The sequence below is a fragment of the Centruroides vittatus genome, unplaced genomic scaffold (genome assembly GCF_030686945.1).
Source record: "Centruroides vittatus isolate TY-2023 unplaced genomic scaffold, ASM3068694v2 scaffold_861, whole genome shotgun sequence".
Lineage (NCBI taxonomy): Eukaryota > Metazoa > Arthropoda > Arachnida > Scorpiones > Buthidae > Centruroides > Centruroides vittatus.
The window spans coordinates 8,513,837-8,532,962 of NW_027122718.1; the positions used below are offsets into that span (position 1 = coordinate 8,513,837).

At 25.7% G+C, this 19,126-nt stretch overlaps 1 protein-coding gene across 2 annotated transcripts in view; it reads left to right on the forward strand.

Moving 5' to 3' along the window:
• Positions 1–15,339, forward strand: part of LOC136989996 (protein FAM219A) — an 89,362-nt gene extending 74,023 nt beyond the window's left edge. The window contains exon 6 of one of the 2 annotated variants that reach the window (XM_067288308.1): positions 15,071–15,339. In XM_067288308.1, the coding sequence (XP_067144409.1) occupies positions 15,071–15,183 (113 nt within the window). In that variant the 3' untranslated portion in view covers positions 15,184–15,339. The remainder of the gene's footprint in view (positions 1–15,070) is intronic. The other variant, XM_067288309.1, reaches the window with a different exon arrangement.
• The last annotated feature ends 3,787 nt before the right edge of the window (positions 15,340–19,126 follow it).

Genomic DNA, 19,126 nt, shown 5'->3' on the forward strand with positions numbered 1-19,126 from the left:
TCCTAAATCGCATCTATAAATTATCAGAAGTGTCTGGTAACTTTATTGAAGTCTCCCAGATGGATTACGGAATTGGAAATCTTCAGCAATCGTGTTGAAGATTTTCATTCGCCGGAGAAAATGACCGTGACGTTAATTCTAGAATCAATAAATTCAATTAAAGTTCAAATTTAATTTTAAAATCAAAAGATAATAAGTAGTTTGGGCTTTTGTAAAAGATTTCATTCTGAAACTTTGAAAGTTCGCTGTTGTTTCTCTTCGCTACGTAGTGAAATTGTTCCAAATTTCTTATGTAAATGATCATTTTAAAATCATATTTGATAATATAATATAATCCCTAATTGATAATTAATAGAATTTAGCAAATAAATTGCTCGAATTCTAAATTGTCTTAATTACTGTTAAGAAAATAAGAGGATCAAGCAGTTAATTGGGTAAATCTTTAAGTCTTTTTCTTTGGTTATTAACGTTTTAATTCAGTTCTTTTTAATATACTTTTATCCTTGATTTTAATGGATATTTTTAAGTAACAGAGTTTAAAATTTTCTAGTAAACAAATATAAAATAATTACTTTGTACAATTTTATTTAAAATGTATTTTAAGCTCTTTGGATTATATTTTAAACAATAAAAACTTTAAAGTAATTTTAAAGATAATTTCGAATCTGTAATTGCGAATTCTGCAAGAACAGGAGCTTACCGAATTCGATTGGTGGAAGGAATTATTGCCAACGAAACATATTTGTAACTTTATACTAAGGAATTAGAGTTGAAATCGTTTATTTATCTTGGTTCATATTAGAGATTACAGTCTTAAAATGTCCAGTTTCAAATTTTGAAAGGATCGATGTATCTTGCACGCAAACTATCGCAATCCTTTGGGGGATTACAGGAGAAAGCTTAACATCAGAATTGTTCTTATCTAAACATATCCGTGATATTGCTTTTTAATTATATTCTCCTGTAAGAAATTTTACAAGTAACAAAGATTTGTAGCTTGTAAACTATGTAATATAAGTTTTTAAACTCTGAGAATTAATGCGAAACATAAAAAGCACATATTTATCCTACCATCCTTTAGAAGGGAATCTTTATTAATAGTTTTTTGAATTTTAAATGTTGTACGTGTGTCTAGAAGCCATCAAAAAATGTATAGACTATCAACGACGTTATTTTACTTTTCAAAAGTATCTTTAATAAGAATGTTGTACGGGGGCATGGAAGAGGGGTACGAGACGTGGACACGTTATCAACGTTTCCTGATTGGATCGCCGTATCTAACAATAGTATTTCTACCTGGAAGAAACGTCTCCAGTACATCAATCGGATGTAAAGCTCTAAGAATGAGAGTAAAGTGGATCCTATTTCGTATGTCTGCCAGAAGAAGACGTGTTTATCTCGCGTGTGTTCGGCGAGAAATGACATGAGTAAGATAAATGACGGCATAGAACCGTTCGTACACGTCTTTGTGTTATATTCCTAGGAGAATACAATCGAATCGTCGCTTTTCTGATTTTCTTATTATTTATTTTTTTCCGGTTTTCAAATTCTATTTAAATTCAATAAGATGTTATTTCTGGTCGGATTCCGGCAAATAATGTTTACAAAACGATTGTCGAGTGCGAGCCACGCCCCGATTCGTAAATTGGTTTTGTTGTTTACACTTGTTGCAATACACCGAGTCGGTTTTTAATCACGCGATTAGACCATCGCTCGATACGTTACAAATGGAAAGTGGGAGGGAAACGGTAAATACATTAATCTATCCATTTATTTAATTTGGAAGGAAACGAACGTGCAAACCGATTTTTCATCTAATGCGAATCGGAAACGTAAACCGGGGTTAGGACGTCATTTACACGGCGCCATTAATTAATTCGTGACAATTTTAAACTTATAGGCGTTACGCGTGACGATAGGAAGTTAAGTCGATTCTAATTTCGGAATCGAAACGAGCATCGATCACACACAAACTACTCCGAAACGGCAGCTAAAGTCTATCACGATTTTAACACGGTGCGTAGGAAAGAAAAGTAGCAAAGGTATTAGTCACGTTATCGATCGACTTGTTCGGAGTTTTATGCTTCTACCGTTCTATCTTATTTCTTTTATTTTGAAAACATTGCTGTAAAACTAAAATTTTCAACAATAAAATATCAGAAAATGATGAAGTTTAGAGAAGAAAAGAAAAAAGAAAAGTCGGTAACAGATGTCTTTCTCTAATGGTCGAGAAAGGGTCTGTCAAACTATATATGTTCTTAGCTTTTCCTTTACCTAATGGCGCACTACCGTTCGACAAATGACTTGTTTGCTGCATGATTGTTATTTTTAACAATATCAAATGAATGAACGGCCTTTTTTTTTCTCCCCCTAATCTACTTGTTTCATACGAATTGATCCTCTTTTTTTTCCTCTCTTGGTGAAATGAAAAACTTTTGAATTATTTTCTGCTTGTTTCTACTTAATCTTTCTTATTTTCGGTTCGGCACGTGAAGTTACGAAACAATATCGTCTTCAATTTCGCATTTTCTTTGATGTCTGAAGAAAGAAGGAGTAATTTAACGCTCCGCTTGTTTGAGAAAAAACCAAAAACCTTTATCCTCCTATATAAATGGTTACCTAAATAATTTTTTTTTCACTCCTTAAATTCTTCCATTTTCTCTTATTTGTTTACTTTAAAATTCGCCACTTCTTTTACTCTAAGCGACACATATTTTTAATTATTCTATAAATTTCTTTAGAAAGTAAGTTTTAAAAATGTTTTCAAATATGCCACCAGCGAGTTTGCATTGTTATAATATTAATTAATGCATATCGCCTGGAAGGTGTAAATTTTCTTTTTTTTTTTTTTTTGTTTTTTTTTGACCGAACTTTACCGATTTGCTAGAATAATTTTTAAAACTATATTTATATCAAAAGGATTGCCGATAGAAGAAAGGAAGAAGTTTGAAACATGCCAGAGTTATAGTAAGTGATAGCACTTCGGGGAATAGGGAAATGCCTATGGGGAATCGGCTATATTCCTCCCTTATCTAATCGCAGAATTGAAAAAAAAGAAGGAAAAAGTAAAATTTTTCCATGTCAATTCTCGAAACTTTCGAGTTCCTTTTTAAATTGGTTAAGAGATTAAGAAATTCGATATAAGTAGAGAGATTTTTGACGCTTAAATTTGTTATCGTTTTGCTTGTCCCTATAGAGATTGTTACTTCTTAAAACTAGAAATATATCAAGTTAGAAAATATTTCTTCCTTTGTATAAGCTGTTACTTGAAACAATTTAATCGATTTTATTTTATTTTATTATTTTATAACGTTATTTATAAATGTCTTTAGTTACAACTTTCTAAAGTTAATTTAACTGGTCGAAATTCCGACCTCGTTTTTACTGACAGCCAAAAGAGTTATAGAGGAATATGACGTTTGGATCGGATCATAATTTAGAAATTTAATAAGTTGAAAAGGCTGTAGAATTTCTTATAAGGTTTTATAAAGTGGAACGACTTTTATTTCGTCTAAAAATTGCATTCCTAAACCAATGAGACGAATATAATTCGAAAGTTATGCACCGCACTAATTTATAATTAAATCGATTATCCGGTAAGTTAATTTTACTCCGGTTGAAGTTACTTTAAAGTTTATATTTTAAAATAAACTTTACACGATTTAAAATCTCGTAAAATTATTCAGGCGACAATTACATTTTTCTTCTCTCTTCCAATAATTTTATTAACCCTACCACACTTATAAAATTTGCATATTCTATAGACTGAAACTAAATATGTTGAATAGAAGATAATGTTACAGAATATATCCTTATTGTAATTTATTAATTCACATTTATCTTGTAATCGGAGAAGTGAGAATGGTCAATTTTACTGTATCGTTGGAGTATCGTATATTATCGTCGAAATAAGTCAAATTGCTATTTATATAATTATTAAGATAATTAAAACAGCGTGGAAGCTAGAAGTAGATCGTTATTCAATTTTTCTCCGTGGTCATTATGTATACCATTGTTTAACTCTGGCCGTTATTGATGAGGAAATTTGCTAGTAGCCTACCGTACAAGCGATATATTTTTATGCCATTTATCTTATAAATAATATATAGTCAATGGCATCAAATATATTTTAGTGGCATTCGATTCGACGTTTATAAAAAATTTTTATTAATAATTTTCAGTGGATAAATAATATAACCCGCAGCATCGGTTGTAAGATCACTGTACAAGATGCATTCATCCGAAAACTAGGGAATAAAATTGCCATAAGGACGTTGTAAGTGGGCTAAACTGTATGTGTTGAGTGTCGTTCGACTTTTCCATCTTTATTTGCAGAGATATTCTAAGATGTCCACTTCTTAAGTGGATAGATAATAAAGTGCGGTCGTCAATAAAACTTATTTTATGAATGGTCTTGGTTGCAATATAATGAGTTAGTTAAAGTAGCCAATTATTGTATAATTTATTTGATGTGGAAAGGACTGTTGATTAAAGTGGTTAAACCGTAAAACCTCAACTCCCGTATTATCTAAATAAATTGTTCAAGTTCCTTCCTGCCATTTATTAAACGTTGTATAAACTTTTATGGAAATTCTTTTCCACAAAGCGGGGTGCGTATTGATTTATATCCACGTTTAATGAAAATACTGCACAAAAGATAAAAGAGTTATTTATAGTGTATTAGGCATATTTCTATCACTTTTCTGGTAAATTACTGAACTACATCTTTCAGTTTGTAAAGGCAAAAAGAAAGTTAGTATTTTCCTATAAAATCTTACCTAAATTATATTTCTACACATATCACTTTATCTATTTCAAAATCTAGTTTAATAATAAACCCTTAAATCTTTTATATTTTCTGTAAATTTTTCAACCTATAGATCGCCTACCCCAATCGTTCTTTACACGCTCTTTGATTTACATTATAAGAAATCGGCAGGTATGAAAAGGTTGAGTATTATTATATATCTTTCAGATAAATTTTTTAATATCTGCTATTATTCGGCTCTTAAATAGATAAAAATGAATAACTGTAAATTATTCATCGGAATACGTTCCAGAAAGGAAAAAAAAAAAAAAGTAATCGAAATAATAGCTATAGGAGTATTGAATAATTGTGTAAAAAAATAAATAAAAATAGCTTCCAAGGATAGTAGCATTATGTTTACATCAAAAAATATTATTATTTGCATTCGTCCAATAGTTGTAGACTCACGCAATAACCGAATATCGAAGAGAGTTTGGGATTTTAGTTTGTCTTTTTTTTTTTTTACTTTTATTCCAATATATCCGGACACAAAAATATTTTAAATTCAAATTTTAAGGAATAATATTATTTTCCGATATCGTTGGAAAGATGTATTTTTAATAACGTATCTCAGATCCGATTTGCTTTCGATTATATCCTTTAAAGCTAAGCAAAAACTTCCTTAAACGACAAATTTCTTATTTACATGGACGAAATTAAAATAAGATTATAGTTCGACTCGAGTATAAAGTAACTAGTAAACTAAACTATCGATTTTTTTAATTTTTTTATTTTAATATATAAAAGCGGAATATTTCCATTTTTCCTCGAGATTTCTGCATTTAGGAGCAACAAAACCTTTCGGGATTTGACGTTAAAAAACAATTTTTTTTTTCTTTCTTTGTTACGTTTTTTAAAGTCGAGAAACTGAACAAAAGAGCTTTGCAATGGTAAATATCCGTATCATTATAACGAAAAAGATTGTAAAATTTCCAATTCTTATATTTTAATAGCGTGGAAACATCAAAGGAATCATCCAAATCGTATGCTGTTATGAACTTTGGACTTATTTATAGATTTATCTATTTTATTATTACATTAATATATATATATATACGATTTAGTTAATTTTTCCAGTCTGCCTGTTGTTTAAATTTTTTCAACGTTTTTACCAGTTGATTAATCTATTAGATGCAGCATTATTCGTTGGTGTTATTTTGAATTTTTCCGATTTATCAGTCGATAAATTTCTTCTGTCATTATCCATTGTTTTCTGTTTTTATTGCTGTTTCTTCACTCCGTAAACATTTTCCGCTGTTATAAATTTTTAAACGTGTTTTTTTCAATTGTTTTACTTGTTTGTTTTGCATTATTTTTATTTATTTTTTGCGTTTTGAATTGTTTCAATTTTTAATACTGTTTGAATTCTTATGTTTTATATTGTTTATTTCGAAATTTTCCACCTTTTATAACTGAATTTTTAATCAACGTTTTTCCATTATTGTAAATTATCACAACGTTTTTTTTTTTTTTTTATTTCAAAATTTTTTAAATGTTTTCCATTGCATGAATTTCATCCGTTAAAATTTTTCCAAAGTCATTTTTATCGTATGAATTATAAAATGTAATGGCGGAAGAAACTTCATATCGTTAATAAGATCTCAGAAATATTTTATTCGCATCATTATCTTTAAATAAATAAAAAGTGGGCTACTCATTATTTAACACAATCAATCATTTTCGTACATTCTCTATCCAAACATCCTCAATTTTTTTTTTCTTCTTCTTCTTTTTTCTTTGCAATGCACAAGTGAATGAAGCGATCGAACATTTGAAAGAAGTTCAAATCCTTACAAATTAGTGGTTGAAAGAATAAAGGAAGACGTTCTGAAGAGGTTCCTATATATTGAATTAAAGATTTTTAATACTTTGCCTAAAGCAAACAACTCTTCTTCTTTCGGAACTACAAAGATTCTCTTATAAAATACTACAAAAATTGAAGGGGTTGGTTTTTTTTATTATTTTTTATTATTATTATTTTAAAGAAATATCGAAAAAAAAAGAAAGTTTGTTCCCCGAACAAAGTCTATTCTCTGATAGAAAGGTGTATCAATATCAGAAAAGTTTTTAGATATATTATTATATAAAAATTATTTTGAAATTCTGGATTTATCGAATTTTTCCTCCCCTCCTTTTTTTTGGGGGGGGAGAAATTCTGTAAACAGATATAAGAAGTAAACAGATATAAAGTTCGAATTTTGCATATAATGAATATAATATTTTCTCTTGCAGGATCTTTATAAATTTGTATAAGTTTCGACATTTTGAGAATTTTTATTGCTTACGCAGCATCGAAATTTTTTGAAAAGTAAGTTTTTACGATTTAAAATTGCGAAAAACTCGAGTAAAAACGGATCAGTAAGATCGAAGAAAAAGTACATAATTAAAGCTTAATTGTTTACAGTTTCGATGGTATTTATATTTTAATGTGTTTTCCCCATCTTTTCCTTTTTTTTTCGAAATATTGAAAGACTATAATTATCAAGAAATGTTAACATTTCTCGACTAGTAGACCGCGACTCACTAGTTGAAAATCATCGCAGCACTTAATGTAATAATTTTAAATTAAAATCCTAAAAGACGGGAATTTGTGAGTTTTAAAACAATTAGAAGATAATCCGCGAAAGTAATTCCTCTCTCGTTATTTTTTATGAAATGCTTTTTAATAGTTTTAATTCTTACAGTAATTCTTATATCGTTTTCAACGGTAGATCGCGATCTACCAGTTGGAAATTTATATAAGAATTCTTCATTTTTTTCTCTCTATTTTGCTTACATTTTAGTAGCTACGTCAGAGAAATTTACACAGCGAGGTATTAAAATCGATTACAAGGTTTAAACTCGGTAACAAAATTAAAAAAGAGAGTATTTTAGATTACTTTAGCGTACACAAATATCAAGCCTATGGTATAAAATAATTTATCATATATGACAAAGTACGTGGCTAACTTAATCATTTATCATAGTATCGGTGTTAAAAACTTCTTTTCTAATAAAATAAAACTCCATTTTTGATATTTTTTAAATGATATAATCGATAGTTGATTTTCTCAAGATTATTAATGACTAGAAAATATGACAAAATTCGAAAATACAATAATTTTTCCCTAATACTTTTTTTTAATTTTTTTTAAATAAATATTTAGAAATGGAAAGTCGTTAAGATTATTACGTTATTTCCTAACACAGATTCACTTAACTGCCCCCCCCCTCTTTTTTTTCTCCCTTATAATAATTATGGAAACAAGATTTATTTCTTTAATAAAATCTTTTGCTATTTTAGATCTTAGTTAAATTAATACACGAGTCGATATTTGCCGGCATTAAATAAGAAAGTTTAAAGGTAAGGAAGAAGAAAAGTTACCGAAGTTTTCATAAATAAATCACAGAAAATGTCTCTCTTATGTATAATAAAATTCCCTTATACAAATCAACAACGAGTCAACCCATAAACAAAGTTGTAAACTAGCGTAGTAATTCCGAATATTTCTAACATTGTTTTATCTTTACAAACGTAATTGCAAGGCACGTAGTGTCTCGACTTTAAATTTCAAATTTTCTAACAATTTTTTTTTTTTTATTGTTTGATTATATAATTTGCTCCACAAACTCGAGAAATGCTACTGCAACATTTTTTTGGAGGGGGAATAATTTATATAAATTCACTAACTATTTTCGGTTGAAAATAATTAAATCTGAAGTTTTACTGTGGAGAATGAGGCTTTAAATTGCATTCCGAATTCGAGAATTATTAGAAAATTATTAAAAAAAAAAAAAAAAAAAATGTAAGTCTTCTTCTTGCAAATCTTATATAAAAGTATGTTACAAGAAGTGAAGAAGAAGGAAAATATATTTAATGCGATAACGACATTGATTTACAACACCTTTTTATGATTACAATATCGATTTTTGAATAGAATACATCATCAAAAATTGTATAAAAAAATTGTTATTTTTAAATCCGTTTATTACTTACAAAGTAGGGAAAATCTGGCAATAACACTTGTTTATCATCTCTTAAAGAGGTTCGGATGACAATAAAATGTTATTAAGACCATTAATGATAAAGGAAACAAGTGAAGTGCCTATTTCTTTCGGATTTTATTTCGTCTGTAAAAACGTTTCTAAGTAATGCCATATGACAACTAATACCTTCGACGTTTTTTGACGTCACAAAAAGAGGAAGGAGAGGGGGGGAATAAAATCTTCGAGGTCACCTTTGTTTACGATTTTCTGTTGTTTATAAAAATTGATTTCTGTAGATTGATAACCCACGTTCAATGATATCATTTTTCGATTTCTCGATCGATCTCAAATACTAGAGCAATCTATCTAAGAATTTTTATACTTTTAATGCAATATTGATGGCATCATTATCAAGAATCGATATTTGTTTCGCACGAATAATATTTAAAATTCGCCTCTTGGAATTTTTGAAATTTTAAAATACTTCTCACTTAACATAGAAAATAATTTTCAAATTTCAAAAAAAGCCTTCTGTAATATTTTAAGAGCAATTTCTTGTAAAAATGTTTCGCTTGTCTTTTTTCTTTTTTTTTTAAGTCAACTGTATTTTATTAAATAATAATAATAATAAAAAAAAGACAAATATTTTTATTACTAAATACTTCTGGAAAATGAAGTAAAATAAAACTCGACCCTTGGGAATTCATATCAAAAACTTCTAAGAACTTCTTTTTCTTCTTTCTAAAAATATAAAGAAATATTGTTCGAAATTGTTAACCGTTTCACACTTTAAAAATTAACGAACTGAAAAAGAAATGTTTTTTTTTTTTTTTTTTTCAAAAATTCTATTCGTCCAAAGTGTATTTTTATATAAAAAAATAACACGAATTTACTTGAACATTAAATCGTTCTCACTTAATGTTTCCTAGGATATGGAAACAGATCAACAAAGTAATTGCAATGCATGATACCATAGAAACAATTATTTAATTGAAAATTTTAAACTATTTTACATAATCCCGCGGTTAATTACGCCATTATCTTCCTTATTTAATATGTAGTTCACGAATTATACTTTCTTCCTTTAACAATATCCATAAATTATTTAATTAGAAGCCAAAAAATCAATTAACTTCCATAGAAAAGTTTCGTTCAGTCGAAATATTATAGAATAATAGTAAAGTATGGTCACAAAACTAATTGTGACCATATTTTTCCCATATATATATATGCGACGTACGGTATAGGGAAGTGACTCCTTACCATAAACATTCTACTAAACTCTAGAATGTTTTCATTTTCTAATAAAATTCTATAAACAAATACTGTCACGGAAGAAAGGAGAAATATTAACAGACAAGAGTACAGAATTTTATCGTTTAATCAGTTATTTTCCATAAGTTTTTTTTTGTATTTAAATACGCTAGACTTATGAAAAAAGTCAGGAATTACTATAGAAGAGTTAAATTTCCAAAAAAAAAAAAAAAAAGGAAAACATTCTTGTGGATAGACAAACCGACGGTTAGAAAAACAAATTAAATGTTTATAAAGTTTAAAAAGAAATGAGATGTACTTAAAATTGAGACGATTTTCTTTAAACTATTACAAACCGTAAACGTTAATGATAATGCAAGGGTATATTTTTATCCAAGAAGAGAAACTGCTTATTTTCTGGAAATATTCATCATATTTTTAAAAATAAGGAATCGATACAAAAAAAAAAATCTAAAATGTTTCTGATTTTGTCCAAAAGGAAAAAAAAAAACAGAAACAAATTAACAAGAAACAATCTTCTTTCACCATTGCTTACATTAACATAGGCTTGCATTGTATCAAATTCGCTGCATTAACTTAAAAAATAAATATTAAATAAATCATAATTAAAATTTAAATAATTTTAAAATATAATTTTTAATTAAATATCAAATTATTACTTTTTTTTAAAATAATTATATTTAAATTTTATTATTTATTTATATTTGTCTTAAATTACAATATCAAATAAAAAGTAATTATAATTTAAATTTGAATTTTAATTTGTTTACAGAATTTTTTTTATGTACTTTTTTTTATAAAATATATAATTATAAATTTCTTAAGTTGATGAATGAAAAATATTAATTACTTATTTTATTAAAAATCATTCATATTTTTTAATTAAAAATGTTTTCCATATTTTATTCATTATTAAATGAAATATTATGGAAGTAACTATATGAGAAAATATAAATTTATAGGATGATTTATTTACATAATTAAAAATTATTATTATTATTATTATTATTATTAGTAATTTTGAAATTATTTAAATTAATTATTTTAATATTGAATAATGAATACTTTAAAAAAGTATAAATTTTTAAGCATTTAGAAAATATTCATTATTCAACATTATGGTAAATAATTTAAATTATTAAAAATATTTATAAAATTATATTAAATGCTTTTAATCTCATAATTAGAATATTTATTTTTTAAATAAAATTACATATTTTATTAGGCAACATATTTCTGTTACAGTAGAAAAAGAAATATTTTAATCATTTAAAAATAATATAAATTATTCATTTGAATGTTGAATAATGAATAATTTGTAAAAAAAAAAAAGTGTAAGTTGTTGAATATTTGGAAAAATTCCCAAGGAAAAAAAGGGGGGAAATGTTATTTTATGATGTCCAAACAGTCGACAACTTATATTTATTTTGGCATTTTATGGTATAGATCTTCTGCTTTATGATTTATTACAGTTTATTATAGAGTAAAGATACATGTAATAAAGCATTTCTGTCATTGATATAAAAATTGCCGTTTTCGTTTTCCTATATACAACTCGTATTAACTCTTTGACTTTTATTTATTTTATATTTATTTTTCTAGTAAATAGTCAAAATAAAAATAACTCAAAATAAAATTTTCTTTATTTACTTCTTTGCTTTGTTTGCCTGATTATATATATATATATAAATCTTTTAGCTTCAATTTTTCTTTATATATATTTTTTTTATATAACCCAACTTTTTAAAATTATTATATAATTTAAATAAATAAATATTTTTTCATCAATAAGTATCACTTTCTACTTTTTTTTAAATTGTATTAATTAATATATTTAATATTATAAGATTTTCTATATTGTATATTAATTTTTAAATATATGAAAATGTAATTTATAGGCTTTTATAAAAAAAACAACATATTTTTTTTTAATATTAAAAAAAATGTAGATTTATTATTTTGAGATAGTTAAGATAATTGAATTCAGATGGCGCCAGAGGTTAAGAACTTAATACGTTTAAATTTATACTTAAATTGCATTCCGAATGACTCATTTGTTCAATAAATAAAATATTTAAATTTAAAAAAAAATAATAAAAAAATAATAATAATATTTTTAAACAATAATTTTAAAACAAAATAAAGATTAAAAATATTTAAAATTTTTACATTTATTTTAAAAATATATTCATGAAAAGTAGAAATACCTTTAGGGAATAGAACAACTAAATTAAGTGGTAAATTACTATAATTTACGATTCATTATTTACAGCTTTAATAAATTATTATTATTATTTTTTTAAATTTAAAATAGATGAATTTTAATAAATGCCAAGACGTTAATGCCTTTTTTTTTTAAAAAAAAGAGAGAGATTAAAGATAAAAATATATTAATTTTTTTTTTTTTTTTTTTACTTTTTATTAAGTCAAAATTAGTGGGTCGAGCAATACTTTATTTTATTTTATGGCGCTTTAAATAAAAACGAACGTACGAAAAAATAAAAAATAAAATACTAATTGAAAAATAAAGTAAAATAAAAATTCGGAAATCCTATTTTAACATTTATTTGCATAAGCAGAAGTTGCGATACTTAAGTTTAAAATAAGATGTACTTTAAAAAAGTAACTAATTCATGCGATAAATTAAAGAATTTTACTGATTTTATGAGAAAATTTCCTGAATTTCTCACTTCCTTTTTTTTTTTTTTCCTCAATGTAAGTTATTTTGAATCTAAGCAGAGATTGGGTTTTATAACAAGCTAATTATATTTAAGTTGTATTTTATTTTCTAATAATTTTCTTTTTTTTTTCTATCTTCATAACAAAGCGAGATAAAGTGGAAAAGAGAATGATTTGGTAGTCGTTAGTTTCCTAATCAGATAGGAAACAACGTTGCTGCAAATTCGATGAATTTTATAATGAGAAAGGAGGTGGTTTGTCTATATATTGAATTCTGTGCCATTGGGTGTTGCCTTATCTACCGTTATAATTGGATTGTTTAACATGGAAAATGGGAAAACAAATTAAATCTTTCTGAATACTTTGCTTTGCAAAAGTAATCAGTTAATTGTTTTCTCTAATATTTCCAAAACTCTACTTTATTATTTTATGCATTTTTCCCCCTTTTTTTTAAATAATTCGTTTAACAACCTAACTAATAGGCATTAATATATTAATCATGTGTAATAAAATAATTAAAATATTATTAATTATCTTTAATAATATTATAATTTAATATTTTTAGATTTATTTTTTGGAATATTTTATTATATAAAATCACTAATAAAGCTTAATTTTCTAAGGTATAAGAATAAAAATTACTTATAAAAAGTAAGAGAAATCACATATAAGAATTGATATCTCGTTTCTTTCATTTATCACATTAAAGTTTGGAAGATTTTCTACTTATTAAATTTCATATTTAACGTATATTATTTTCAACATCGATCAACTCCTTTCTTGCATAGAAAAATTCGATAAAGAAGAGTAATATTCAATATAAGAACGATGATGATAATAATAATTAAAACGTCAGTAATTTATCAGGATCAATAGCAGTGGAGAAGCATTAAAGATATTCGATTGGAAAGACGAAGCATTAATTTAAATTTATAATACAGTAATATATTTCTTTCTAACCATTCATTAAAGTAGAAACTAAGTAAAAATTCTTTTCTTTGCTTCTGAATCGAATTGAAAACATAAAGATGCTGATGTTTTATAAAATACTGAATATAAAAATGCATTTAATTACAGAATCTTTCGAGATATTAGAAAGAGAGCGGTGAGGATTCGGATTTTCATGCTCTTCGTCCTTAGATAAGAATGAGACGATTTCTGTTATCAGCAAAGGATAAATTTCGGGATAAAGGGACGATTCGTAACTTTTATGTTGTTAAAAGAACAAAATTTTGACAATAATAGTCAAAATTGTCACCTTCTCCAACTTAATACATTATACGAATGGTCTTCTTCATCCCATTCCTATCGCAGAACCTGTTTATAATTTACTTTTCTAGAAAGAAGAGATTTAAATAAATAAAAAATATTAAAAAAATTTTTTTTTTACTCTTTTAATTCTTATTAAATTTTATTTTATTACTAAATATATCTTTTAAAAAATTCAAATAGTATATATTCACTTTACATTTGCATGTAACAAATAAAGGAATTAATATTTTGAATTTTTATTATTATTATTTTTTAAATAATTTATCTTCAAATCAGAATATTTATTTTTCTATTTAACATTTCTGCTGTAATTAATATCAGTTACATATAATTATAATGTAAATTATCTGAATGGATTAGTTTCAAAAACGAGAAATTACCTACCACAACAAATTAATTTTCTCTTTTTTTCTCTCTCTCTCTCTCTCTTCTCTTTATTATTTTCTGTATACTTTGATTTAATCGATATCCATTAATTTAAGTAACATATTAAAAGATTAGCATTACTTTTAATGAATATTAAATCGTTATTAACAAAATATTATTTTTAGAATGATGAGTTTTTTTTTTTTTTTTAAATTTTATCGTTGAAGCTGTAGATAAAAATTTGACACGTTACAAGTATTTCTTCTCCTTCTTTTTTCCTCCTGGATATGTAGACATATAAACATTAATTGTGACAGTAATAAAATTGGTATTTATTTTATGGATGTACAAATATTGAAACTTTGTGTTACTAGTCACGTGATAGGCTCTTTTTTTTCTTGGAAACGTTGGGTATAGTTTCTACTCTGGATGATAAATCTATCGATATTTATGTCGCGCTATTTCGTGACGTTGTAATAGCATAATAGACGTTAATAGCTGTAATAATAAATATTTAATTTTTCTCCACTATTATCACTTTGGTGGCTTTTTTTTTCTTCTTCTTTTGGCCTTTTTTAAATGTCATAAAAATTTTATGTTGTCGGTAGTATTTTTTTGTCGGAATCCTATAAAACAAAGTATATACTTTGATGCTTTTGTGAAACAACACGATTTCCTTTTTTTTTTCTTTCTTTCTTTTTCTAGTTCCTGTCATTCAAAAGCCTGTGACAGAAAAGATGATTGCGACATTCGAGACTACTGGACCGACAATCGGACCGTCCATTCGCTACATTTGTTGGACAGATATGGCAAAATAGACGATATGTGCTATCTGCTATTCTTTCTCTTGGTTTTTCTACATCGATTGTTTCTGTTGTGATAGAAAAATTCAATATGTCACTACTAAGGTCTCAACGGTCATCTGCAAACAAAATTATACCAAGTGTAATACACGTTTTCGAATTTATAAACTAATTTCACATTTTCGTTATGGTTAATCTCTTAAGTTTCTATGGTAAAGAAAGCAAGATATTTCGATTTCTTTCGGGTGGATAAAGTTAGTGAGTTCGAAATCGCTGATGTAATACGTTGTTTGATTATTTAAATAGATAAAAGAAGTATTTAAAAAAATGTAGAAGAATAAACTTATATTAAGATGGAAAATGAATTGTTCAAGATGTTAACATTTTTTAAACATTGACAAATGATTTAATAATAAGCAAAAGGGTGCGAAGATTAAACGAAACGGTTAAAAGTTTCGAATTTTATTGGGATATTAGTCTTCAGAGTCGTTCTTCGCAAAAATACAATATCCGAAGTGAATATATCTTCCATTTTCCGAAATGTTCCAAGAGTAGATCCATTTTGAAATTTAATTTTGACAGATGATATTGATAGGAGTTCAACGTGCGAAAAGACCAAGTATGAAAAGACCTGTTCTTCGAGATATATTCCAATTTTTTGTAAAGTTTGATCCTGAGCCTTATTGATAGTCATAGCGAAAGCCAATTTTATTGGAAATTGCGCCTTTTTATGTGAAAAGCATTATAGGATCAGAAATTGTCAAATCAATTCGCCGTAGCCACGTGATTCCTATGTCTGATCATTGATCACCGCTAGATCAATTTATGATAAAATGTGTGACAATTCCGATATCATTCTTAATTTTCTCTAATATTTCTATTAAAAATTTAATTAGCCTTCTCTTCCTTTTATAAATTTACTTACTTCGCACTCCAAAACACCCAATTATTTTACATTACAAGATATCATTAACGATTTATGGTAGAATTTATATTATTATAAAGAATTTTGGATAGAAATATAGATAATAGGATTTTTCAATTAAGTTATCATTTTTTAGCTATATAAACTAATAAAAAAAATCACTATAAATGTAGCATAAAGATTAAAAAGTGGGTATATTGGTTTCTTTTCTAATCTATATATCAATATGATCGATAGCGATTTCTTTTAAAATCGAAATGCGGCTCGTTCTAAAAATACAGAATGTATAAACTATAAGCTAGTTCGGTTGTCCTTGAATTATTCTTAGAATGATATTTATAAGACTACAACATCCATAACATCGTAACTCTAACATTACCAAGTCGGCAAGATCAAATAAGAGGAATGACTTTACACTAGTTATAAATATTGAACACTGAAAGTATACATCGTTGATCAAGTCAACCGAAGTATTTAACATCCGAAACCCAACGAAAATAGATAAGTTTTCAATGTTTATGCGTTACAACCTTTTACTTTATTAAAATATAGGTCATGTTACTGTTTGAAAACTCCACGTTTTCTTTGAAAAAAAAATCAATAGTAAAAAAAATATATATAAATATATAAAATTTAATTTATATAATAAAAAGCAAATTTGTTTCGGCCAATTTTATATATTTATAAATAAGAAATTGTCTTTGTCTTTGGGGAGATGAGGAGGAAAAACAATTAATTCCTAACTTTTAGTAATGGTGAATATAATATAAAAATCAAATTTTAATCTTGAAAAACTGGGTATAATTTTGAATTTAAAAAAAAAAAAGAAATTAATACGCGTGAAATGAGTTTTTAATTATTAAATTATGCTATTTTAAATATGATTTCCATTAAAAAAAAAAATAAAAAGGGTTTTTCGAAATTTCAGAACACGTTTCTGTTTAAATTTTTAAAATTGTCGAAAGTAACAAATTACTAAAATTTATAATAATGTAATAAAATTTAAACCTATTTGAACATTTTTTTATAAAGAATTAAATGTATTTAAAATTTATTTTTAATATTCCTATGCATTTCAATGGGGTATTGATACATTTGGAAACAAGTCACGTTCTTCTTATTTATATCAAAGCGTTACAAATAAAAGTTCAGCATTTTTTTTTTTTTTTTTTTTTTTTTTTAATTTTGACTTAAAATAATTATAAAATAAAATTTATGTGGAGAAAATGAAAATATTTCTTATTAATTTAATAAATTTTGCGCGACATTTCGAATAGAATTGAAAATAAAAAAGGACCCCCGACAGATCGTGGATTTGTTTTTTGTTTTTTCCGGAGGATTTTTCTATGACAAAAAACATATTTTCATTTGAAATTTTTTACAAATTGTAATTTATCTAATGCTGTTTTCTTTCAAATATCTTACAACTGTCAGGAATATTAGACATTTTTTCCTTTTATTCTTTTCATACCCTCAATGGCGTATCAAGAAGAATCCAAAGGGGGGGACCTAACACAAAAGTTTAAAATATTTGAATAATTATTAACGTGTGCAATTACGTTAACACGGTAAGACAAAACTTACTTCTAATTCTATATTCTTTTCTCACTCTAATATGTAAAAATAATATAAAAATATGTTTATATTATGAATGAAAGTTAATTAAGCCAGCAGAAAGTAAGATAAAGTCTTATATAACTCATCATAATTCTGCTCTGAAAGTCTGCAATTGTAGCGCAACATCCAGATTGTGATGCAAATTATGATAGGCCTACTTATTTTAAGTAACAATTACAAAACTTTACGATGATCAATATCTAAATTTCCATTGTAAGTCCCAGGGATTCGGAGATTCGTAAAGAATCATAAATTTAGATAATCTGATTACGAGGCATCCTTGGATATCCTCAAGTATTCGGTTACATTACAAATGTCACCCAACGTAAAACAGAATGCAACACACTTTTAATGAGTTAGACAATATTATTAATATAGATTTATCAAATAAATACGAATTATTTTTATTATAGATTAACTTTATTAATAAAATATAACAACGTGATATATTCTACCACTTGTACAGTACAATTGTATCGATCGAATTATGCTTAGTTAGCTTCTTTTGTTAATTCATTAAAATATATACATAATCTAATAATAGTTTGGTAATTTAATTAAATAAAACATTATTACTTTATATTCTTTATATATATATATTATTAAAATTAAAGGGGAAGAGAATGTTTTTATAGCTTAAGTTCAGCTTTAAATAACCTATCTATCTTGAAAGAGAAAGAGAAAGAAAATATTTTCTTTATTCTTCCTTACTTTTAAATGGAAGAATAAAATTTTAAAGTTTAAATAAATAAATAAATATATTTATATAAACGTTAAAAATTATGTAATTTCTCTCTTTCTCTAAATATATATATATAAAACTTTAAATATTTACCTTAACTTAGAGATTATAGAAGTATATAATTTACCCATAAAACTTTATAATTTATATTTCATTTGTAAATATGTAATGCAAATTTACAATTGGAATATTTTAATAATTCTATTTTGAAACTTTACTTATATAATATGTTATTTATATTTTTATTCTACGTGGAATTTCTTAGCTTTGTCATCATACATCGTAAATGATAAGTGACATTACATTATTTAAGAGTTAAAAAGAAATTACTTAATTGATAAGTGAGTTTGTAAGGACGTAATTAGGGATATTAAAAAGTCATTAAAACATGACCAATTCGAAATAATGAATTCATTTTTGTCAAGAGATATATATAAGAAATTCTTTTCATTCTTTATGTTTGAATACGAAATATAAATTGCTTTGTAACTTCACTAAAATTCGGCAAATTTAATATTATTTTTCTATATTTGATAATGCTATTAATTAACCGGAAATGGATACGGGGAAGAAAAATACTTTAAAACGACGATATCTAAATTTAAAATTACAAGATTTAACAACCGCATTTCATCTCAGCTCGAAAAAAAAATAAGAACTTATTTTTCTTATCA